At 45.2% G+C, this 25,904-nt stretch overlaps 1 protein-coding gene across 1 annotated transcript; it reads left to right on the top strand.

Moving 5' to 3' along the window:
* The first annotated feature begins 14,988 nt into the window (after positions 1-14,988).
* Positions 14,989-24,125, top strand: MEOX1 (mesenchyme homeobox 1). Its single transcript, XM_083808766.1, has 3 exons — positions 14,989-15,948; positions 20,143-20,315; positions 21,149-24,125. The coding sequence occupies exons 1-3, from the start codon at positions 15,513-15,515 to the stop codon at positions 21,269-21,271; spliced, it is 732 nt and encodes a 243-aa protein (XP_083664892.1). The 5' UTR covers positions 14,989-15,512; the 3' UTR covers positions 21,272-24,125.
* The last annotated feature ends 1,779 nt before the right edge of the window (positions 24,126-25,904 follow it).

Below are 25,904 nucleotides of genomic sequence, written 5' to 3'. Positions count from 1 at the left end.
CCCCCAGCTCATGCAGCAGCCCTGGTGCAGGCACAAGGCAGGCAGTAGCTGACTGCCTTCCCTCTTTCTGGTGTTCATTTCGCAGTTAGCAAGGAGAAGATTTTTGCTTCTTCCAAACATATTATTTGTTCTCAAACCCAACCATTTTTAGGAACGTGAAAACCAAGCCTGTGTGCAGAGTCTAAAGATAAATTTATGAATATGTGCGCGACACATGCCCAGACCACACATTGCTGTGAGAAATAACCATTTTACTGCAACATCGGAGTGCTTTCTGATGAATCCCTAGTCCTTGGCAGATGAGAAAAAGCCTGACAGTAACCAGAGAAGAATATCTGTGATATCATTTGTCTTGCTAGCTTGGTTTCTTCGTTTTGTAAACAGCAGCAAACAACATTTAATAATCATGGCATGCATGACATATACCAAAATTGCCCGCTCCCAATGTACACACAACACTATTTAGTCCAAGATCCTCTACTGATCGTACACAGAGCTAACTGTATCGGCCTCCAAACTAGCAAATGCAAAGGTGGTGATGGAGTTGGACAGCTCGTGCATCCACTCAAGTCCAGAGCTCTGCGGTACGGCGTTCGCCTCTATGGTGATTAGACCGGAGGCAAGAGCATTTATTCAACTCTAAGAGGAAAGGGGAGAGAAAGGCTCAGGAGCTGATTAGTTCATTAGCAGGTAATGACATTTTGAAACTGTCACTGAAATAACAGACTGCACGCAGGGCAACTGGAATTCAAACGTCAGGACAAGAAGCTTGGTTTTAATTCTATGGGCAAGGAAAAGCAATTCAGGTTCACCGTACGCTTGCTGTCCTTTTGTTCACGCTTTTGCCTGCTGCAATACACGGCAACAGCCTTGTGTTGGTCTGGCTTTTGGTCGTCTGCCTGTTATCCACTGGGGACACTACATCGTGTTGGAATTGGTGAAACACCCCGCGGTCTGCTCCTGGTGGCAGGATCGTAGCAGGAGAACCCTCAGGGGAGCAAATTCCTCCTCTGCATTGTCCCTTCTGCACCCTCGGGTGCTGCTGAAGGCGCTTGCAGCTCCTCTTGCATGACAAGCCAGCCAATTTGGCTTCCGCAAAAATTCCTGTCTTCAAACCCTAATTATTGTGTTGGCACAGCGTGCTGAGTGGTTTCCTGGTTGTTTGTATTTACTTGCAAAGTCTCTCCTGCACAGGGCTCTGTGATAAATATAATTCCACTCCTGGCTAATTTGGTGTTTTTTGGAGGGAGGGGGGAGAAGGGAGGGTAATTTCACGGTAAACCATAATTACCAGTACAACTAGTACCTTAATTGCCAATCCAATCTGAGGGGGTAGCTGAGGCTCGAATCAGCTTAATTTGAATTCTACTTGTTCATAATAAATAAATGGTGATTGCTAATTGGACCTAGCCTACATTGTTTTAAAATGGAAAACCATTGTAAAGTGTGAAATTTTATGTCCGTTTCTCTTTATTTTTGGCCCTCTCCTAATGGCGTTGTGCTGACAGCCCAGCACAGAACAGAGCAGAGCAGGCATCCAAGTCCTCCGCGGCTGCTCCTGCGAATAGCTCCTGATGGCATAGAGCCCTGGCAGGAGCGGGGACCTCAGCAGGCAGCCTATGCCCTCCTCTTTCTCTCTAGGAACTGCAATAGCTGGTAACGGGAACGTTATGCCGGCCCTATAAACGTATTCTGGCTTCTGCTCAGTACATGCGTTCAGCTGATGTGAGTCGCAGCAGCTTTACGTTGTTATGAATCCCCTAAAAACATATGGGTAAGAAGCGAGGTGGAAAGTAGCACAAGCAGCGTTTTGTGGCAACAACCTGAAGACTTGCAGCTCTTTTTAATGAGTAAAGATAATGCTAACTGCAAGAGCGACTGGCCAAAAGACAAAATACGCTCTCCAAATCCTATCCCGTACGTTTGCCCTTAATATAGTCTTGAATCTTTAATTTATTAACATGTTAGTCCTTACAACACAAGGGAGTCCTCTGACTTCTAAGTGCATCCGAATGCACAGAAGATACAGAAAAAAACCTGCATCAGGGTGCATAAACCTGCCAGTGGCGATATATACTCCTAGCCACAGCTAGCATGTCCCATTAGCCCTGTTTTTAGCTTTTTTTTTTTTTTTTTTTGATTTTGGGATCCTTCAGATGGAAGGATCGCTTTTTTTTTATTTATTTATTTAGATAAGGGTCTGTTCTCATAGCTTCTGGGCAAATACCTCCTCATCTGCAAGAGGGCTCGGGGCCCTGGGAACCCAGCAAGGGGCAAGCGGAGGAGCTGCTCGCACTCTTTCTTTACCAAGCTAAAAATCACTTCTTCTATCAATCAAACCCTCCATGAGGCCTCCTTCAGCTTGCAGCCTCCTCACCTTTGGACGATTATCCTGCCAGCCACTGTCATGGCAACTGCAGAGGCTGTTCCAGCAAAGAAAACGGCCTCGGAGATTAGAGCAGAGCCCCCGGACCAGGACAAAGCCTGCACAGAGATCCGGTCCTCGCCCTGCCAGAAACGTGCCCTTCTCACTGCACAAGCCTCCCCGCTTGGTAGCACCTACTGCATTCTTTGGAGCATCCCCAAAGACATCTGTGCCCTTCGCCACGTCCCTCCAGCTGCCTGGTTTGGTCCGTAACAATTCTGGGGAAACAAGTACTATCATCCTAGAAAGCTCACGCACCTGGCTGGGCATTCAGTCGAAGCTCTGATTTAGATGAGGCTTTTATCAGACACTTTCCCATAGTTAAGGTGATGGCTGTACTTGGATTTTTTGCATCTTCTTTTCACTACCCAAACTTGTATTTACTTGCCCTTCTCTTGGGAAGCTCCCAAGAATCAAAGATAGCTTTAACCCAGAGAAAGTACATTCTCTCTACTGTCTGGGGAGTTTCAAGAGACAAATGTCTTCAGGAAAAGAGAGAATTTCGGCACGAGCAAACACTTCACAGCACTACAGATAACGGTGCCTACTTTGCCTTCACTGTTATGGCCAGCCTCACTATTTCTGTCCTCAGGCCAAGGAGGACTAATAGCAACAACTGCAAATTAGCTAATTCAGCAGCCCAGGCCCCTGCAGAAAATGCCCACTGCGTCTTTTGGAGTGCACCGACTGCTTATTTCTCGTTCTTTGCTTACAGAGGTCACTGGCAACAGCAGGACAGTGTCCATAATATCTCATTTGAAGGTTCTGCAGCACTAGAACGGATCAAAATTTCCAAAAAGCTTTGTAACCCCAACAACATAGGCACACCTATGGTCCTTTATATAAGATTTTAAACCTTGAGCATTTGGGTAACAATTGATGCAATGCGGCAAATTCTGAAGCAATAAAAGTCCGCTCAGTTCCACTCAAAGCTTTTCAATGTTTTTGCTTGTATTGCTTCTTTGTGCATTTTTATTCTCCTCTCTCGGGCAGAGAAGGGTTCTGTGCATTAATGAGAAACACTTTCAGTGTTAGACCAAGACCTCAGGCTTGGCTTCTTGTTTACAGACACTTCTGCCACTAAGAATTCTGCCACAGAAGCTGATATAGTCATTTTTTTTGGCAAGAACCTTGGCTAACTCAAAGGATTGACACTCAAGTGTCAATTTGGTATCTGTTCAACCTCATGCATTGGTTCTCTGTCAAATTTAATAGCGATTCCTTCCCTCAGCGGCCAGTCGCAGCAACCCCTCCTGGGTTGCTCCTTGCTCTGGCCCATCTCCTGCAGTCGCCCCGCTCTGGTGTAAGAGGCTTTTTGTTCTAAGCTATCCCATAACATCATTATCCTATACACTTGGGCTTCTTCTGCAATTGCACCTTAATTTCCCTGGTCTCAAAATTCACAAGCTTTTTGGGAGCCAGTTGCTTCACACTAAAAGTAAGGCATCCACTAGAATCATTTTACCTTTTTTTTTTTTTTTTTTCATACAGGGAACTAAAAAGAACAAGACATGCAGTGCCCAAGAAAATGTGGAAATCATTTTTTTTTTTCCTGCACTAACCATAACAGCTATATCCTGAGTCACAGCAGAAACCATGGTGCCTTGCTGTCTTCGAGCAATGAACCACAGGAGTGACAGTCGCGGTCACCTTCTAGCAAAGGATTTTGTTCCTCAGACACATTTTTCCCACAATAGCAGCAGTCCAGTGACAAGAAAAAAAATAGCTGCTTCCCTTAGGCCCAGACAACAATCTGGCAAACACACTTATAATTTGCAGAAGGGGCCTAGAGCGTAGAAGCTATAAACATAAAATAAAAACAAAGGAGGCTACAGCCATGGGGCAAGGGATGGAGCTGGGGGGGGGGGGGGGAGCACGAATTCAGCAAATCTGGGCCCTGTGGCCACACAGGATGCAAGAAGCCAAAAAGCTCAGCAGCTCAGGAGCTTGCCCTCGTCCTCCTGTTGCAAAAACAAGCCTTGACATTTCTGCTTTGGGAAACCCAGAATAACTGCCCTGCCTGGAGCAGTGATTTCCTTCACCCTTCACCATGAGCCGTCGGGGCTGAACTTGCTCGCTTTTGCTAGCTGCCCACTGAGGCATTCACTTGGGGTTTTCTGAGCCACTCCACGTGCTCAGGGTGGGCTTCTTTCACGGCTTCGGCTTGCAGGTCCACAACCAAGTTTTGCCACTGGGTTCGTGCAAGGGCCCTGGCGCTCCTGGGAATGCTCCCACAAGCTGCGCGCTCCCGCAATGCAGCCCCAGAGGCTTTTCAAAGTGCAAAACCGAATAACGTGCAATAACATAGCCCCTTAACAAAGCATCTGCAGGCTTTGTGCTAACGCTGCGTTCTTAGTTTCCAGCACAAAGAGGGAGGAGGAGGAAGGCTGCGTTTTATTTAAACCTTAGCTGCAGCTTCGCCGTTGAAAATCAGGGTCATTTAACCAAGACTCGCAGGTGGACATCTCCACCTGGTGGTGGGAATGGAAGTAGCTTGACAAAAATAACCCTGAAACGCTGTTTTATCCAAAGGTGAAAACATATTAAAATTACCTTCGTAAATGATTTTACAAGGCAAACTACGCTCTTTAGCAGCGTGCTAATGCAGAAAGGGATGCTTGTGGAAAACTGACCTCACATATGTCTGACGGTGCATCGTATAACATAAGGATGCACAGCTCACTTTTCCTTTTTACATACGACGATCTATATCCTGCACAGCATGAATAACTTCCTAATGTCTGTGTTTAAAGCATCTTTCAGTTATTTTGTTTGTTTGTTTTAGCTATTTTTAGAAGCATTTAAGATAGTTCTGTGTAATTCCATACAGAAAGCAAGGCCTAAAACCTTGACTTCTCCTCAAGCCACTGTTACTTAAGTATTTAGGCGCTTTTAAAGTATTAATAAGTTAAGCATAGCCTATACAACCTGGTTAATTCTGTGCAGTTCTGCAATGTATATGATTTTTCTGTAACTGTATTCTGGACAGCTCACATCCCCAGGTCCTGTCCCCCTGGCTCCACCAGCTCCATTAAAAACAGTTAAAATGATATTTAGATTTTTTTTAAGTGATTAAAAAGTCTTTAGAAAAAAGATATTTTGTCATTTTTAAAGACCTCTAACTATTTAAACAAGACATTATTTTGTGCTGGATTGGCTGTTCATTCTTCTGTTTATTGCCCAGCACGAAATGGAAGCGAGCTGGAAGGCGTTGCAAGGCCAAGGGGAATGACTCAAAACCTCTTTAACTTATTTTTTTTAGTTCTGGAACCTGATTTCAGCACAGCAGAACTTCCACCTCACGTTTCCTCCACGCCAGCAGATCTCCAGCCTGGGGGCTTCCACCCTGCACAAGGACGTGGTGCCCCAGCCCCAGCTCGCCCTGCCCGGGGCAGTTCCCTTGCCTCTGGTAGGAGCTCGTGGAAGTTGTCTGCTATCATTTGAGACAGTAAATTCCATGATTTCATCTTTATTTAGCCTCAGTTTTCAGACTTTCAGATGATTTATTCTGCAGCATGCAGGAAGCTATAAATCGCTCCTTTATGTGTTAAAAAAAATTAAAAAAAATCAATTGCCATTTGACATTTTACCTTACTGTTACTAACTTCTTTCAACTGCAATAAAACACCCGTCTGCTTTTTATTTTACAGGCAATTAGTAAGTCACCTTTTAAACATTTCTTTCCATTTTCTATTAAACCAGTTCCAGAATTAAAAGAAAAGAAAGCTGCTTTATGGCATTGAATTTACTGAAGAGATTTACCTGTAGCCTTGCAGAAACTTTCGGCTGACAGCCCGTCTTTGCCTGCTGGTTCAAGCATATTACCTCAGTCCTTCCAGGTGTAGGCCATAGACGGGCTGTCACACTGATTTCTTTGTTATTGAAATTGCTGTGGAAATTCTCACAAGTGTTACTGGTGCTTTTCACTGAAATTTTCAGGTGTCAGAAAATCTTTTTTTTTTTTTTATGCTTTTCACCAGAATTGTCAAGTGTCAAAAAACTTATTATTTTTTTTAATCTGACACAAAAGCATATCAGTTATGTTTCAGATTCTCTGAATTTCCCAAAGGCTTGAAAAGACACTGACAACAGTGAGGAAAAAAACCCCTCCTGCTTGATTTCTTGTGGCACTGGCTGTATGTGCAAAAAAGCTTCTATTTCCCTGTCCATGCAAAGATTTATTTCAGACCCCACACCTTAACCCTCCCATTTTCTATGTTCTCAGTCTTAATCTCTTTCAACACCTTTTTCCACGCAAAGAGAGAGGCTGGCGAAGGGTCCCACAGCATCCCCTCATTTTCTGCCTGACGCTTTCCCAAAGCTTGGCAGAACAATTAAACTTGGGCACATTATTAAGCGGAGAAACCGTTCAATTGCACTGACAAGAGCTGCCAGCGGAGGGAGGTGTGGCACCGCTAGCAATTAATTCCAGAACTAATTAGCAGCCTCAGGTCCCGGCTGCTCCAGCCCAGAGGCATCCAACAGCACAAGGCAAAAGCTGCGGGGCTCTGCGCAGTTCCCACAGGGAATGCCAAGGGCTGGCTGCACTCCAGCTGCTCTCTAGGAGTCCATGGGACATCCTTAGCACCACAATTTATGCTGCTCTCTTCCAAACCATCCCTCCCCCTCCCCCCCATTTTCCAAATAACAACACTTTAAAGAACGCTTTTTTTTTTTTTTTTTCCCGTTTAATTTGCCTAATTTCAATGCCCAGAACAGTCATTAAGATGAATTCCTGCTCTTCTGGGAACCTTTTCCGTAATTCTCATTTAACTGCATTTAGTGCAAAGCGCTCCAGCTCATGGAGCAAAGCAGCACAAGCAGCACCAAAGGACGGTCTCAAGAGAAGTTATGCACAAGTCTAGCACTGAAAAAAGACATTAAAAAGCCTATCAGTTGGCAGACAATCTGCTGAAATTTATTTATCTTTTAGGCTCTCCAGAAACACATGGGATTCCTCTTACAACAAAAACTCCAAATGAAAATGGTGCACTCTGTCCCACCTCAAAACGCGTGAACCATACACTGAAAAATAAATATAGGTTTGTTAATCTATACCCACAAAAAAATGGCTCGAAAAGTTTGAATGTTCTGTTCCTATCAGTTCCTTGGGGATACCATGGTTCCTGTTTCTTTAGTGTGGTCTGATGAAAACAACAGATGAGCTTTGCAATCTGCCAAAAGCTGAGCTAATTTTGTGTTTTTCAAAAAATTTCTCTGTCAGACTCTTTAACTCTTCCTTTGCTGACCCTCTCCCTTCCCCCAAATATTTGTTATTTCATAGAAAGCTTCTGGTGCCTTGGACCTCGTTCAGGACATTCAGCTCTTCGTGGAATAACCACAACAGCATGCACAGTGTAAGGGCAGGACTCTTTATGATTAAAAAAAATAATTAAAGTTTTTTGGTAAATGGTCTTTCCTGTCTTAAGAATTAATGCTGAAGCTGAGACCCTCCTCGCTTTTATGACCTTTCAGGGAAAGGAGAATCCTCATCTTTACATGGCACTAGGCCTCAAATCCAGAAAAAATCCCACGCCACTGAAGGCGGGGAGGGAAGCAGGGAACCCAGAAGCCGGTGTCTGGACTCCCCAGCAGAGATTTCTGCTCCCTTAGCACATGGATGCTGAAACAACCGAACACGCTTTGCTCCCGGTAATTGCCAAGTCTTGAGGCACACATATATATATATATATACATATATATATATTTACCTGTTGTCATTCATATCCATCCCGTAACAGCAGAGAGAAACCAAAAGATAATGTTTTAAGCAACGAGTACATAAATTCCAGTTAACTGGGGACAAATCCAAGGTAAAAAAACGAGCTGCATGCCTCTACCCAGCCTAGAAGTTACTGCATCCAGTTCCCTGCTTTCAGTCACAGCAGCACCCCCGAGTTTTTGAGGGTTTCACATCAACTTTTTGGAAACAAGACATTGCCAATGTCTCTGCCCAAGGTTTTTCCCCAGAGCTCAGGTAATCCTGCTAGTTGCTTGCTTGTCTTCTGCACACTTTGGGTTTTGATCTTCGGCTCCCGTGTGTACTTACACAGCTGTGTGAAGCAGCAGCTCCTCCAGTGGGAAGAGCTGGGGGTTTGTTATCACCTCGGTAGATGAGCACCGGGAAAAAAACAAATTGAGAAGTGGCAAGGCCAAGTTGGAGCTCATTTACGCAATATTTTTCTTGCAGATGCAAGTGAGTTTTTGCTGTGTGTGAACCCTCTGAATCCCGCTAACCCGAGCCTGCTGCCATTTGCCCATGGCTCATCACATCTTGCATTTGCAAACCACCCACCCCCCATTGTAGTAAAAGCAATAATAATAGCAACCAAAACCAGTCATCTTTCAAACAAGAAGGTTAAAAGTGACAGATTATGCATCACGTAACGTGATTAAGCAGTTTCCAACTAGTGTTTTTTTCCTCTTAATATTCCTCCAAACTTAGAGCTGGCCGCCTGTCTCTTCTGCTTTTTGCTTCTCCTGCTCTCTGCCCTAAAATAAATTATCACATAAGTGTCTCTGAACATATCTTGGCGCTTCCTGTACCTGAAACATTTTTTTTTTCACTACTGTGAAGCCATCAGATTTAATTAATACCGGAAATATTGACTTAGGGCTAAGAGAAACATTATCATTAAATGAGAATCCTTGCAGTAGTGGTGCCAGCTGTGGAGCGAGTCAGACACAGCCTCCGAGAAATATTTGATGGGACAGGGAAGGAAGGAGCGTGGCAGGAAAAAAGCCTCCACGGCTCCGCTCGGTGCTTTGGCTGCACAGCTCTGGCTGACTAACGAGGGCTGAACCCTCGGAGCGCACCAGGAATCCTACTGCCAGGGCCGAAACACGTTTAGGGGAAAACCTGAGAAAGTTAAAGAAAGTGAAAATTTCAGCACAGGCCACAAAAGAAAAGTAAAAAAGCAGCAGCAGAAGGACAGAAGTTGAAGACTGAAAAGAAAAGATGAACTGAAACAGAACAGTAGGGGATGAAGAGATAAGCTGAGGAAAAAGCAAGGTATTTTAAAATACCTTTCTTCGCATTGCCAGGTTCTTAATCTTTTTAAGAGGTTGGAAGTTACAACCTCTTTTCAACAGTGTTATGTTCACGTGCCTTAATTTGTAGAAAACTAAATAGAGAGGCTGAGAAACACAAAATGTGCAAGTGCTTTTAACGAAAAAGAGAATGAAAACATTAATTCCATGGCTATTCCCTTCGAATCACCTTCACGTGCCAAAGAAGTCAGCAGTGTTGCACTATGTGACAAATACATTGCCTCAAAACTCAAGAGGTGCAACAGAAGCCTGGTTTAATGCACTTATTAATTTTGCAGCTGAAGCAGAAGCATGATTTTTATGATGAAAATGCGGCCAACAACAGATAACAGGATTTTTATTTTATTTACTGGGCTTTTGGCAAAATTCTTCCAGGCTAAAAGCATGAATTACCCATGTAACCTAGGGTATGCATTATACTACCTCAGCCTGAGAAGCTGGGTGTTTGGCATCTGCTCTCCAACGTTATTTCTCTGACATCTCATGTAATTGCTGCTCAAACTCTCCCTCCAAACTGACTGAAAGCCTGTTCCTAGAGGCTTGGAGAGAAGAGAGAAATATATCATAAAACTGTGACGCCCCTGTTACAAAGCCGCTGCCTTTTCGAGGAGTGACACAGACTTTCTCTCTCTCTGCATCTCCTCCCCCAGAATCATCAAAACCCTAAAACTGGTTTCCTGCAAATACAGGCCTTTTAAACCAGACTAATTTGCCATATGGGATTACAGCAAAATGCAAGTTAATGTTTCCTGACATTTTGTCCAATACCTAATGTCCTTTAATACAGCTCTTTAACCACATAGCTCTTTAGCTTTCATTGGTAGGAGATCATCTTTCCCTTCTAGGTACGCTGCCTCTATTAGCCTGAGCTTTACACTTTTTCTGTTCTTTTATCCCTTCAGGATACCGAGAAAACTATTAAAATGACGGATAGACCCAAAGAGCCCATCTCTGGGCCTGGCATTTCCTTCCAGCTGGGTCCCAGCCCCTCGCAGGTGCTCGCTCCATCCCTGGCCCCACGTTCTCCAGGCTCCCCTGCAGCGGGGTGTGCGCCACGAAGCCCCCGGCACCCGATTCTCCCCTCTCCCACCTTGTGCTTCGCTTTTTTGCACGCTTCCTACCACACCGACCAATTACTAATTTCCCCAGCAGCACTGTGCACGATGGTGCGGACGTCCCCGTTCTCAACACCTGCAGCCCGCCAGTTGCAACAAATGTGCCAGCAATTTTTAGCACATGCCGTGTTCTGCAAATCCAGCTGCTGTGGTTTCTATTCCTGTAGATGTGCGTGTGTCCAATATTAAACCCTGCTACTGCCAGTGGCGTATCCCAAGACATCGTATGCACTGCAGTATTTATATACATATATACACTGCATATATATATATATATCAGCTACTTAGGAACACAAAATGAAGACCAGACACAGAACTGGGGACTCCTGTCTCCTAGGGCCCAGCTGTCATTGCAGGTCACCTCCTCTTTAGTAAGCGGACCAGATCTTGGTATTTGGGAGTAAAGCTTTCCTCTGTGAATTGCTTGATGTCTCTATGTCTCAGTTTACCATCCGCAACTTTACTGGGCAGTTGTTTCCTCTCAGAAGTGAAAATGCCCAGAGGATGAAGCAAACCCAGGGCCAGTTCCAGCCTTTTATCTGGCACGCTCATCCTCCTCCTTTCCCGCTCACGTGCCGACACCAACGCATTATTTAAGTTTTGCAGACTCATGAAAGCAGACCAAGGATGAGATTGCCAAATGGCCAGCCCTACATACGAGAACAACTCAGTGAATAGGCAACAAAGATATTTTCCTCACAGTGCAGTGACTTACCCGTGTGGCAGGAGATGACTTCCTAATGGAATATTGAACTGTCTCCAGGAGCATCTGCCATGCCAACAAGTGTGATGTTAGATCGGTGCCAGCGCACTTATCGTTGGGTCTTTGCTGATACAGCAGCCTCAGCTGGCAGGATCATTTTTGTTCATTCCTATTTCTGAATTTCTTGCTGCAATGGATTTCGAGCCTATCGCATTCACCCTTTAGGGAAACGCTGCTGTTCAGCAGACATAGGATGTTTGGGAGTATTTTCAAGGCAGGTGCCAGGCACAGGGGAGCACAACATCTCACAGATAATCCCTGTGAAACTGAGCTGCGTGATCCTGGGGTTTCCTTCTTCACTAAGAGAAGCTGCCCCAGCGGTCTCAGCTCGGTGCAGGGAGCTCTCATTCCCAGCGCTGCGTCTTGGAGACAATTCAGAGCTCAGAAACGTGATTAAGAGGCCATGGTGATTGACTTAGAGGAAAGATGAAAAGTCTGAAACACGTCTGGCTTGTGTTTAAGATGACTTTACATAGCTATCAAAAAAAATTTAAAACTGGCTTGAATAATTGCTCTCCACCTGTGTAGTGCCAACAGGCTGTGATTCAGAACGATGAGATCGTCAGAAAAACTGAGAACTGGGTCTAGACACTAGGAAAGAGCAAAGAATTGTCATCCCCAAAGGGAAAAGGAAAGACAAATTGGGACACTTTCTTGGGTCTGGGCAATATCCTAGAAAATGTCTAGGAGAGAACAATAAACCCATTACCTGTGGGAAGACTAAGTAACAAACTTTTTCCATCCTTAATTTCTGCAGCTTAAGCACCAGCTTCCTGAATTTAGTAAGAAAATCATTGCCCATTTGTTGCTCTCCAGCTTTCTTCCATCAGTGCTAAAACGAGCAATGGAGTTCATTGCGAGGGCTCCTCCGTGCAAGGGGGCGATCCCCAGTCTTGGCCCAGGGCCCACATCGAGGAAAACTTACAAACCACTTCAGTGCATGCATGGCAGACCATACCATGGCATTGTTTAGTTTTTGTTTTGTTTTGTTTTCCAAAAATGTTTGGAGAACACTTTTAAAATGAAGGGTTTAATAACTCGCAATTTAGTAGCTCATAAAAGTTTAAGAAGAAACCTCCGTGCCTAGAGTTTTTTCCATGACAAGCATATATTTATTTATTTATTACATATTTTACATGTAATATTTATTACATATTTTTCTTAAACTTCTGCTGCGATAAAAGTGTCGTTGGCACCTCTGCTGCAAAGGTAAACCTTCCTTGGCCTTGCGATCAGGGTAAAAATCTTTAATCTAAGAAATCAGTTTGGATTTTGGGTGCAGGAACACCAGACAAGGGCACTGGGTCAGGTGCAGAGCAGAGCAGGATGCTGCCCCAGCGAGCTCCGTGCTCCAAGCAGCACAAGCCTGAAGGTGACTTAAAGGAGGGCTGCGTCCGCGTGGCGTGAGATGGTTCGGGTCTGTCTACGTTAGGAAAGAAAATCGCCTTGCCAGAAAAAAGCAAGTGAAGGCACGGCACGACCTTTGTGGTTTTACCCTGCTGAAGTTATGCAAATTGCTGTGCAAGGTCTCGGGGTGAGCCAGAGCTCGGAGGCTTCCCAGTCTGGGAGATGGCGAGAAATGCTTTTCTGGGGAAGTCGCAGCCTGACCTGACAGAGAGCTCAGAAAGAAATCCTCACCTCCCAGCCTTCGGCTTGTTAGGGGGGCATTCATCACAAAAAGCGGTCTCCATCCATCCCATTTTTCTCGCCCAGCGCAGAGTTTGACAGAAGAGATGTTGACTTTGCGGAGGTTAAAGGTGGCTGCCTTGTCCAACAAATGGGTTTTAGCAAGAGGGGAGGATTGTTGTTTTTTCTTCTTTCAGGAATGAAGTGTCAGGAAGATGTAGAGGGCAAACAAGCCCCCGCTGAGCAGCTGAGTGACAGCACCAGCTGCAGAGGGTGCTGGAGCAGTGCAAAACCTGGGGGTTCCCACATCTGGGGAGGGTTTGCCATCTCCTTTTCCCACATCTGAAGTCAGAGGAACAACAGAGAGAGCTCCACTGGGAAAACGGGGTCCAGGCAGTTTCGGTCGGAGTGCAAAGTGATGTGCAGGAACAGAGCCGTGCCCTACGGACAGACCCCTGCTCGAACCCCACGTGGCTTCCTGAACGGGAACCTAAACCTTGTCCTGCCTGAACCGAATATTACATCAACAGACAATCTCCCTTCCCTCCTATTCTCCCAAAGACATACGTGGACAGAAATGGGATATAGGTGATTGTATGATTAGCTGGACCGTAATTAGGATTGGAAAACAGCAGACCTAGGCTGGAGTTCATACAAACTCCTAATAACCCCTGTGACTCCAGTGAGTGGGCATTTTACATATGACACCACGCACAGAGGAAGTCAATGAAATACTTTGCATTGGCAAAAAAAGTCTGGACTCTGACTTGGATTCTGCCAGCGCCCGGAACAGTTGCAGCATTCATAAATTCCTTCCAGCCTGGCCTTTTGGACAGAGCAGTCTGGGGCCTTCCTCCTGCCGGTCAGTGGGAAACTTGTGAATGTTTCTTCTCCACTACGACACAGCAACTGATTTAATTATTTAAGGAGGGATCTTCTGAGAGGGTGAATCAGATATGCAGTATTCTGCAAGAAAGTCAAGATCCATGTGAAAATAAAACAGTGTTTGAGGTTCCTGTTCAGAAAGATCTGAACTAAAGCCCACTTATTTTTTTTGGAAAAGCCCAAGCTCTAAGACCCAACAGGTATCAGGATGAGTACACCTTTTTTCCCCGATTCCTTGGAATTTTACAATTCTGGATTATACAGAAGCCAAATAAAAGTAGCACTTAAAGCCCTGGGAAAAAGCCTGGGGCTCCACGTCCATCTGGTAAATCTCTCTGTGTCTGTGAGAGAACACAAACCTCAGCCCAAATGGTGGGAGGAGAAGGGAAAGACGTGCACACCGTGTAGCAAGGCGTAGCGGAGTAAGTGCTGGAAATGGTTGCAAAAAGGTTACGGAAACATGGAACATGTGCATGCAGAAATTATCATCAAAAACACGGAGAAAAGCCTTGCGAGAAGTTGCAGTAACCCTCGTGTGGCTCTTCAGCAGGGTTTGGGGCATTCCCAGCTGCCACACCTCTGTGAAAAAGGGATTGAGAGCAGCTTCCCTGCTAATGCCCTTCCAACTGCGATGGCTCTAGGATCTAAGAATCTGCTTTCTGTTAGGAAAAACTATAAAACTTTCAACAAAAGATGAAAAACATGTCTCACATTGGCATAAAAGCAGGAGATTTCCTTGGAGGAAGGAGTGGCATACTGAAAATTCCCTGGAAAGTAGAATGCAGAAAGAATAACTGCCAGTGGCAGCAAGCTCTGACTATCAGCAAATACAAGGGTTATAAAGCTAACAACAAAAGAAATCCCTCCAAAATGTGCACATGTGTACAAGCCAGACTCAATACTTTCTTAAAACTAATGACTGGGCCTTAAATCATTTACAATCAATGAAGTACTTTCTTACTTTTATTTCCCACTTTAGTTCTTGAAATTTGGCATCTGTTGAATCCTGTATTAGGGTTTTTTCCAAATGCAAGACCTGGGGAATTTTGTTAACAGTGCAATAAAAATAACTTCATAGCGTTACAGGGAAACATTAAAGCCTCTTTGTATGTGTGTGTGTGTGCATGTGCTGCTCTTTCCTTTTTTTTTTTTTCCTCAAAAAAAAAAATACAGACATTGTTTCTTTAAAAGTCTCCATCTGCAAATCCCATTAGATGTGCATATAAGGTTTCGGATGATTAATAGGTGCCTGCTTTGCTTTGGTTGGAGGGAGCGGGTGTGTGTACGTTAACCCCTCCCTCCCCTCTCTCACATTTCACTTCACAAACTTGTCACTCTCTCCCCAGCACGGTATTTAAAAAGTGTTTCACTCATGTCCAGCACTTCACAAGGAAGCAAGCTTCAGGCCTTGGGAAATAATTCAGGGCAATCACTGCCTAGATCTGGTTACTCTTTTCCAGTCGGGACAATGAAGAATTTTAGAAGAGTTCCCAAAATAACAAGTCTGCAACAGCCCCAAAGCCACAAACAAACTGTTGTTTAGAGAGGAAATCTGTCCCGTAACGTTGGAAAATTTCCCCTCTTCCGATCGCGAAGCCTGAGCTGCAACCGGCCCCGAGCACCGGAGCGTGGACGGCGCTGGAGGCGAATGGATCCCACCATCAGCAGCTGCATGCGCAGTCCCCAGGCTCCGGCCCCGCTCTGGGGGTGCCTGCGGAGCACCCGTGCGGACGTCCCCACAGCCGCGGGGCTGAGCCACTACCCGCCGGCACCCTTCTCCTTCCATCAAAAGTCAGATTTTGCTGCCTACTCTGATTTCTCAGCCTCCTGCCTGGTGACGGCTCCGCAGAGCTTCCCGCCCGAGGAGCAGCACCCTTCTTTCCACCACCCCGACTGGCACCAAGCGGCAAGCGAAGCCCGAAGACGGCTGAATCCAGGACTGGCCTTGGCTTCTGGGGAGTCAGAAGGCGGCAGCCCAAACCTCGTGAGTGCGGCGATGGGCATGAATGAAGAGTATGAGGCGCCGGTAAGCGCTGCGATCGAGACAGAGAAAAAGACATCCAAAAGAAAAAAGGAAAACTCAGGTAGGTGGCGTGAAAGCAGGGATGTGGGATGGTACGGGCTGTAGCATGAGAGCACCTACAAGATTAGAACTAAAGCTGATGAAGAAAGCATTTTGCAATTCTTGACTAGGGAACCCACACAGTAACATCATCGAAATGAAGTTCCTTGTTCCTTGATGACCTCCGGTGTTTGTTTCACTCCTGCAGGTCTTGTTAACTGACCGAGGTGTTTTATGCACCAGCACATGGCAAATTTGCTGTAACTAAGCAGGAATCACAAGGTGCGTGGACACTGAGCTCAGAGTCCTAGGTCGTGGAGTTACTTCTTGGATACCTGCCATGTGCCCAAGTGTGCGAGAACGGGAGTCGAAGGGCAAAGATCCCTCATCTTCAGCTGCCTGGGCTAGCTGGAAATACAGTACCAGGGTTTTGACATCTCAGTTCATAGTATGAGACGCATCAAAGTCTCCCTTTAGATACAAATTCTGTTTGGCCTCACTGAATATTGAATGTTTTTACTGCAAAACAGGAGATACCAAAAGTTTGCCCATCCGTGCAACGTCTAACCATGTGGAAAACAATGTAGATGGTTTTCATTGCGTCATCCTAGCTAGCAAAACACTTTCTTTCTACAGTACCATATTCAATAACCTCTGAATTGCTGCTATTTCAAATCCAGACATGCGAAATATGCATAAAGTTGTTTTCTCCAAAGGAAGTTGTTCAAAAATGTGACGTTTATACACATTCATTTGCTATAGTATTCATTTACAAACCAGTATGCTTTTCCCCACAGCATTATTATGAAGCAGGGAATATTTTCCAGCATCCCTATTTTACGGTTAGAGAACTGAGACACAGAGAGACATTCATTTGATGTAAAAATAATAAAAAAGCTTGTCAATCCTTAAAACACTCTTTGAAGCAGGGATAGATTCAGGATCGTTAGAGAACAGCTTTGTTGTGGCAATAGCAACAGTGGCATCTACTACAAGCATGCATATATGAACGCACACACCCCCTTCCCTTCCTCTACAAGCTTTAATTATTTAGATGCTATATTCGGTCCCGACTTCCCAGGCTCAGCAAATGGCCTGAAGACAGCAAATAGCCTAGGGTGAGCTTTCACAGCTGCCCCTGCAGCCCTGCCACAAGCCACAGCTATTAGCATTCACAAATCTTTTTCTTGCAGAGGGCTCCAAGTATTCAATACTGTACAACCTAGCAAATAATTTATAGAAATGCCTTTGTAATTACAGCATTAAAGAGGCTAGAAGGCTTTATAATGACTCTGGGTTTAATACATCTATCTTACACTACAAAGTAAAAAACATAAGTCAATCAGTAAGGAAACTCCAAAGCTCTAAATTGATCTTTAAAACCAAAAGATAAGAATTAAAACCTTAGGAAGAGTCACTTCAGAAGTGAACTAGTTTTCAGGTGAAAGTTGGGTCTAAAAAAACACTGTTTTTTTCATGCTAAATGTTTTTTAGAATGACTAGTTGCAGATAGTTTGGATATCCCAACCTTCTCACCACATAAGCTGAAGAATAAGGCAGCAAGAAACAGGTCTTAGTATAATTATATATATATATATATATATTATATAATAACATAGAATATGGTAGTAATTCAGACGCCTTTATTATTATGGGAATGAAATAATACAGAACGTTAATCAGAAAGTGGTGCATAATGACTAACTCCGTTAACCACAAATAGATGTATGTTGTTGACTTTCAGCCCTTGACTGAAGAATTCTGGGGGAGGAAAAAAAAAGGTGAGAATGTGTAGATCAGAGCTGAATTCCGGCCTGCCATTCTTTCTCCCTCATGCCACTGACTAAAGAGGGTTTTCTAGGCTTGCAATAGCCGTTTACAGTCATGGAGGTGTAAAAAGCAGTACGTAAGAGCAAACAGCAGCAGGTAGCAGCTGAAAACTTGAGGAAGACAGAAAAGGAGAGCACAGGCAGGTCCCCAGGCAATGTAAAGGGATCTGGGGGCAGAACTTCATCTGTCCCAGCCCCCTGTGTGCACCCTCTGCCGAGCATCCTTCCAGGAGGTGCTCACTGAAGTAACTGCTGGTTACTTTATCATCAGCTGCCAAACGAATCAGCTATTCATGAAGTCACTTCACTTGGCCAACGTTCCTGAGAGCTTTCAGAATTTTATGTTCCATGACAGCAAAATCCATCTTACCGCTTGATTTAACCACTTCCAATAAATATACCCTCAAAGTCTTTAGTATGGGGGAAAAGTAACGTTGTGCAGATGCTTCAGATTTTTATTACACTTTCTTCTACTAAGGAAAAAGTTGCACGCGCTGGCAAGAGTTTGCAGGACAACAAACACCACGTGCCTTGCTCAGGGCTGTGGATCACCACAAGCACTACCAAGCAGGCAGCATCCTGTGTTACAGGCATTAGTCAGTCCCATGCTTCCATGTTTAAGCTACTGCGAGTGATACAAACGCCATCTCTGGTGCCCAAATTCTGCACATGCACAGTGCAGAGTCCTTGTGCCTTCCTCAAAAGCACTTTTTACCAGCCAGCCATAGGACTCTCTACCTTATGTCTCTTTGCAATGCCATGTGGGGCAGAGCCTGCTCTGGTCCCAGAGACACTTAGCTATTTAAAATGATTCATATAATTAATTAGAGATGAAGAGCAGTGACACCCTTAGAGAGGATGCCCTTTGCAGAGGGGCAAGTGGTGAACTCCCATGTGTATCCAGCATGGGATCCGTGCTTCAACTCCTGCATCACCACTGCCCTCCCCAAAGCCCCATTTGTTTTGGGGAATGCAGTGAGGCTGGTGTTTGGTGAGAGATTGGAACCAAGAGGATCGGGAGCCAGGACAATGCTGATGTCCCTGCCCATGGCAGGGGGGTTGGAATTAGATGGTCTTTAAGGTGCCTTCCAGCCCAAACCATTTTATGATTCTATGCAAACAGGACTAATTGCCTTGAAATGGAGGGCAGTACAGCTGCAGCACGTGGTGCGCTGCTCCTGTGCACATCGTCACTAACGTGAGCTATATTCAATTTCTCTGTTCCTCGTGGGCAGAGCTAAGATCAGATAAATCACAAAGCCTTCAGCCACACAGGAGATTTTTTCAGCAAGGAAAAGGACACCTAGAAGATGCTCATTTCACGCTCATTGCTACTGCTTTGTATACCATTTCTGTGTAGAAACTGTATGCGCCAGGATGTATGGTAGTGCTAGGACATGTGAAACTTCATTGTACACTAATTACACACAAGAATTAAGTAATTAGCACCCAACGTAACAGAAATGTTACTAATTCGTTCAGTCTGGGGAGTCTAGCCAATTGCAGGAGCAAAAGAGGAGGGAGAAGAGGCCAGGAACTTGTAACACCAACTGCCTAAAAGACTGGCACAGCTTTGGCTTTGCTCACACAGCAAGAGTATTTTTCCTTGTGCTGCATGGAGATTCTTCACAAGCATTTCTTTAAAAAACAGGAGAATGTAATAATAATAATTAAAAAAGACTGCTGCCATTTCAGGCGAAGTCAGTTTGCGTTCACTTTTTGGCATAATTGATGCAGCATCCCTTTGGCTATGGCTTGAAATTTAGCTTCAGAAATACAGCTCCTAACCACAGGGATGGTTCTGAAGCCAGTCACACAGGTGCCAGCTCTCCTTCTGGCGGTTGTTCAGCATGGACTTGAAGCAGATGAGTGCCTGAAGCACCTTGCACGGACGCCGGCTCTCTGGCGCTCCTCATTTTCCCACATTCTCCCCTCCCTGTGTTCCCAGGCCTTGTGCTAGCCCAGGGTGCTTCCTCAGCAGCTTCACCCTACCCCTTGCACCACAGGAGGTCACCGTGCACTCACTGCACAGCGCCCATCCTGCACGAAGTGCTACCTCTGCTGCCAGTTGCTTGGCAGTCTGCAAAGCCAAAATTCGGGGAGTGATAACACGTGCGTATGGAGCACAAGAGGTGGGGAAGGAAATTATTGATGGCGCTGCGTAGATGCGATGAGAGCGCCCATCCCGTGGCTGCTCACTACAGGCCTTGCTGACCCAGCCTGTGCTTTGAGCGATGCTCTCCGTCCCACCTTCACCCCTTAAACCAACGGCTGACAACACCATGCTGAGCTCAGGGGGCACAACGCACGCTTTTACACCCGATCTTTGCAATGCACGTGCTCGCACGGGTCAAGGTAACTGCAAATTCTGTGTGCTTGCCCCTTAGAAAACCAGAACTCGAGCAACAAGGCAGAAAGCAGCAGCAAGTCGCGGAAGGAAAGGACGGCTTTCACAAAGGAGCAGCTACGGGAGCTGGAGGCTGAATTCGCCCACCACAACTACTTGACAAGGCTCAGGAGATACGAGATAGCTGTGAACCTGGACCTCACCGAAAGACAAGTACTTCCCCAACCCCTTCCTCCCCACCTTTTCTTCCTCCCCCACAACTTCTCCCTAAAGCTATGAAGCAGACTGGTTACTCGAGTGGGTATAATGCAATGGCACAGAGGTATTTTAATACAAAACTTCCATGGTCTTTTGAAACACGTGTTAAAAAATTCTGTAAGTACTTAATACGTGTAATTCTGTGTCTCTAAACTAAAAAAAAAAAATGATGACATTTGGGAATAACTGACACCTACTGAGCTGTTGTTTACCACCACCCCTTGGTACATGCTATATCGAGGCCTACAGATGGAATATGGATATCACCTTAGACTCTAATTACCAGGACATAATTGGGATGGCACATTTGATATGTGTCCTTCCTGTGTCAGGTGGTATTTCAAGGTGATGAGGGAAGACAAGAATGCAAAGTTTAGCGGAGGCAGATATTTCTCTCCTCTCACTGGGATCTCAGTCAGGGTTTCCTTCTCAAGCTTGGTGTAGAGGAATTGCTCAATTAAGCCAAGATGACTGCAATTCCTGATGGATTAGACTGGCTGGGGTGGATGTTAAAAGGCACACTGTACGCATTGGATTGGCATGTATAGCTGACAAAGATGCCAGGCAAAGCACTTGTGCTACCTCTGTTGGTCTCAGTAACATCCTCCTGGAACAGCTTAGAGAGAACTGTTCCTGCCTTCGTTAGAGGGAGAGCACTTATACTTGTGAGGTTCCTTCCAATTTTTCTTCCAGAATTTCACGAAACATGTCTGTTGATATATACGCATAGGTCTGCTTAGACAGCTCAGCCTGAGGTCATAATTCATCATCTCCTTTTCATCACCCAGGTCAAAGTATGGTTTCAAAACAGAAGAATGAAGTGGAAACGCGTTAAGGGGGGGCAGCCCGTGTCCCCCCACGAACACGACACGGAGGACTTGGACTCCGCTGCCTCCCCCAGCTCTGACTAGCACCTGCAGCAGTGAGAGGAGCACGGGGAGAGGAACTGGACAGAGAGCAGGCACGACACTGCCACGGGTCAGCTACGGCACCGTGCCACGGCCCCGCCTGCAAAACCCGTGGTGCTGAGCCTTCGAAAGGAGTACGATGCTGTAGCTGGCAGAGGCAATCAAAGGGCACGGGGGGAAAAAGCCGAGGGAGAGCAGGACTTTGATTTTCATCTGAATGAATCTAGCTCTCCGGACATGCCTCGCTGCCACGGGTCTACCTTCAGAATAAAAGCTAAGAACCACTGTATATAAAGCAGGAGTAATGTTGCTTAGGCTCTCGAACACTTAGAAAATACAGGCTATCAGGCAGAAAGAAAGGGTCCAGCTGGTGACAGTGCAACTGTGTTGTCATCCAGCCTCTCCCTGGCCACTTCTACTCATTCTGCACTTGGACTTGGCAAGGCACATTCTGTTCTCCCTGTACCTTCCTCTAAGAGAAATGAGTGCTTTGATGAACTGAAACCAGAACTAAAACCGGTTCTGGTTTGGGACCAGAACTATATACACAACTCTGCTGACCAGCCTGAGGAGAGCTGGCTTCCCATTCACAGCCCGAGAGGACAGGTGCCTTGCTGACGGTAGCGATTTGCAGAGGGACATTTCTTCCAAGCTTACTGTAAATCCTGAAATCAAATTCCTAGATATCCCAGATATTCCCAGATTTAAGTCTGAAATGTTTTTTCAAAGCAGCCATTACCAGCTATCACAGCAGGTTCTCTGAATGCGATAGCTTTCATTATTTTATTTTCCACATTCACGTCTGTTTAAATGAAGGAAAACTGCTCCTTAGTGCTGCATTTCTTTTGCATTTGGGAAATCTCTCTGGATACCCAGTTTTCCTTGTGAATCCAGGATTGTCAGGAGGAGCAGAAAATGTTCTGCGGAGTGATTTAGCCAAGTTTACTATCTACAAATTCTTGTTTCATTTTCCATTGGAGACAAAGCTTTCCTCAGAATAAACATGCATACGTCTTTATTTAAACTACATACAAATACATCTGTTAATCCAGGTATTGTGTGGATTTACACTTAACTACTTAGACTTCTAAATCAATATTTGTTTATGAAATTTACAGTTATGTGACCAACTTAGCCCTTTTTGCAAACTTTCTATGAATAGCTTATTTTTGTGATTTTTCTTTGTTAATGTTCGCAACCGATCAGATATGTCATACAAATGAAAAGTAGCTGTGCTCTTCTAAACATGCCAACTTCTTGTGTCTTTTCTGTACTTCCATTCCGGTTGTAATCTGCGTTTGATCACCCCCACCTTTGAAGGGATTTGGCCGACCCCAGGACACTTTACTAGAGATCTTTAAAGCCACTAAAACGGACACAGCCAGCTGCCCCTATTTCTTGTGTAAATAGAAGGTAAAAGCAGCTTTCCAGGACAGGATCACAAATTGCCACGGCACCACCCAATATCTGAACACCACTTCCACTTGAAATTCCCCCTCTTCCAGCCAAAACACGTAATACCTCAAATTATGAAGTTTTAGGAAAGCATAGCATCTGCTGCCATTTCTTTTGTCTTCTCATTTAATGTGTTCCAATGCAATTTTGCCATATTTTAAACAGACTTTTACACTGGCATACCATATAATGGCTATTGAGAATACCACAATTTGTGCTTAAATATTTGAAAGATTATCACAGCTTGCAGCTGTGGCACACTGTTGTACTATCTTCCTTCACCTTGCTCTGAACTGCTGTTGGGCTTTAGCATGATCTGCAGATATGCTGGGTATAAAGCTACATATCTGCATGGTATACTTGTAAAGTAAACCATGGTTGTCCCGCTTGTAAAAGACCTCAAAGTAGATTAATAAGAATGTTTCTTTTGTAACAGATGCTGAATTCTTTTCAAAGAACTGAGAATCACTGTATCTAGTAGGAAAATTGGAGTTGGACTTGATGATGCTTGCTTTTAATGCAAACTAATGGTAAATAATAAGGTAAAATAATTAAGAGCGTACTTTTTCTCTCTGGGGGCTATATCTATGATATAATCTTCAGATCTTCACAGAAAGGGAATATTACCCATTTTCCACCCAAATGGACTGTCCATATGTGATGTTTCCATAGGACACCTTGCAGACAGGCCAGACCCCAAGTACTCCAGCAGCAATAAGCTCAAGTGTGATTTGACAAGTGGTGTTATTCGGGTTACAAACTGGTGTTAAAAATAGGTTACCAACGTCACTATTCACGTTACAGAAAATAAGTAAAAATAAAATAAAAATGTGCCCTTGCACAATTGAGAAGCTGCTACGGTTTATCATATAACAGTAGAAAATGTCTCTGGCTCCTCTTAAACCCTGGTGCTTCTGCTTAAGCTCCTGACTGGGTTCACTGGTTTAGCTCGAGCTCTTTGCAGCACCGAGGAAGCTGCTTTTGGGGGTAACTCCAGTGCTACCCTCGACATCTGCTCCCCTCTGCAGGCACAGAGAACACCAGAGGGCAAGAGTTTGGCTACTCATTTCCTTGTGAGCTCTTAAAGCAGCCCCACACCACACATCGTCCCGCTGCCGCCTCCCCGCTGGGGTCTGGAAGCTTGCAAGCTGCAGAAGCAGCTTCTTTGGGGATGAAAACTTCTGGGCTCTTGGCTACCAACATAAACAAAATTCAGAAAGAAGGGTAATCAATCTTCCCTCTCATTGAAGCTGCTAACAGTAGCTCATTGCATCCTAATTCACTTAAAAGCAAGTCAATGGGACCTCACTCGGCACCCAGAATTACAGCTCGGACGCAGTTCTCGTGCTGGCTGTGGGGCTGTAAGGCACAAGCCACCTGCGAGAGCATTTTACTTTAGGCAGCTTCCACATCAAACCATCTGCTTGTCCCGAGCCCTCGGTGCTTTGGGAAGGAGCGCTTCGCTCCCGACATCAAAGCCCCTGACCCCTGAACCCTCGGTGCCAAGAGGCTCTCAGGGAAAGTCTGCCTGGGAGCAAAACCTCTGACCTGCAATTATTTCTCCCAGAAATCCACACGGGCTTTATTCTCCTCGCGGAAGGGAAGGCAGCTACCTGGGGATGTCTGACGATGCTTCCCATGCCTGACTCGCAATAAATCTCTCACCCGCCTAGCTCGGGGAAGGGCTGGCGGGTTTTCCACAGAGCTGCAAGACTTTCCTCCCATGCAAGGCCAGTGCAAGCTGTCTGCAGGGACCAGGGAGATCTGTATGAACCCGAAAACATGTGCTGCAGCCCTTTATGTCTGCGCTGCCCCTCCTAGCTACAGGAAGAGAAGCACCCTCCTTGCAGTCATAGACTTTGTGGACCTTTCAGCTACCTAGCCGGACGCCAACATAGCAGATGCTTTAATTTGGTTTATGTGTCCTCTGTCACTAGCCCTCGGTTTCTCTGTGGCTTTCCACAACACTGGGCTGGCAGTTTCCAAGTCATGGATCTGCTCGGGCAACTCCAGCTGCTGCCCAGAGGTAGGTGGGACTAACTCAGGGGCTGCCCCTCTGCAAATGTGAATTCCTGAATGAATGTAGACACTCACCAAAGGAACGACAAAATATAAAGGCTACCAGTTCTAAAAGTCCTGTTTATTTTTATTTGCTGAGGCTAATTTTTTTTTTATGCTAATTTTTAATGTTTATGTCAAAATGTTTTCAGATATATTACAGTTGATTCAAAGAGATGATGCTATACAACATCCAGTCAGATGCTTCAGTGGTTTTACAAGAGACTCTAGTATTAATAAAATAGATATAAAGCTAGCAGTAATTAACTGTCAACATAGCTGAACCTCGTGTGCACAGCTATGAGATTACCGTGCTATCAAAGAACTTTGCTGAAGCTTTTGTGCTGGCCTCATCTGTTAACCCTGCAAGAGTTCTTTTAGAGCTGAACAATAAAGGCCATCTTTAGCCACCTGAGACAAGTTTATATTCCGAATACCTGTTTCAAAAGAAAAGATTATAAATCATTCCCTAGCAGTCATTACCACTTTGCGGTAAACGAGCGGAGCTGAAGGAAGCACCCGATTCTTATCTTGGAAGCATTTGTATTCCTTTCCGCAGGGAGCAGAGCTTTGGAGATCTGTGGCAGTTTTATGTCAGCAGGCCCGTGGCCAGCCTTGGGAAGAGGTTCTTCCTTTGAAGCATTTCACCTCGCAGTGCTTTGGCATTTGCTGCAGACAGCATGAACTCTCCCCAGTGATTTTCTGCCGTCACAAGGCTCAAACACCTTGCACACGCCACTAGAAGCAGCAAAGCACCAGCCAGGGATGGTGTTTGATTATTTTTATTCACCTTGTTTGTTTTTTCTTTCCACCCCATATGTTTCTATTTGTCACTTACTGATCACAAACATCTCATCACCAGACTCTCCAAACATCTACCCAAATTGCCTTAGAGTTGATAGGATCCTAGGTGAGACCCTTGGAGGGCTCTCCCTGGGTCCAAGCAGCGGAACATCGTCCTTCCCATGCGCTTCAGCTCAGAAACGGGCTTCCTACGAGCCTCCTGAAATTGCTGCTGTGACCAGCGATCGCTGGAGTCCAGGAGTTAGCACCCTGGTGGGGAATTTCCTACCGCTTTGTCACGTCTTGCAAGGAGAGGGGGATACGTTGCAGCTAGATGGGA

Source organism: Anser anser, assembly GCF_964211835.1.
Source record: "Anser anser genome assembly, chromosome: 23".
NCBI lineage: Eukaryota > Metazoa > Chordata > Aves > Anseriformes > Anatidae > Anser > Anser anser.
The sequence above is the reverse complement of the archived record's forward strand: the minus strand, read 5'-3'. Positions and strand labels throughout refer to the sequence as shown.

What these genes read in the sequence shown, in the direction of transcription:
- MEOX1 (XM_083808766.1), top strand. Translation starts at nt 15,513, where the DNA reads ATGGATCCCACCATCAGCAGCTGCATGCGCAGTCCCCAGGCTCCGGCC. An exon ending in AAGAAAAAAGGAAAACTCAG is followed by an intron (nt 15,949 to 20,142) that starts GTAGGTGGCGTG and finishes CTTGCCCCTTAG; the next exon opens with AAAACCAGAACTCGAGCAAC. An exon ending in TGGACCTCACCGAAAGACAA is followed by an intron (nt 20,316 to 21,148) that starts GTACTTCCCCAA and finishes TTCATCACCCAG; the next exon opens with GTCAAAGTATGGTTTCAAAA.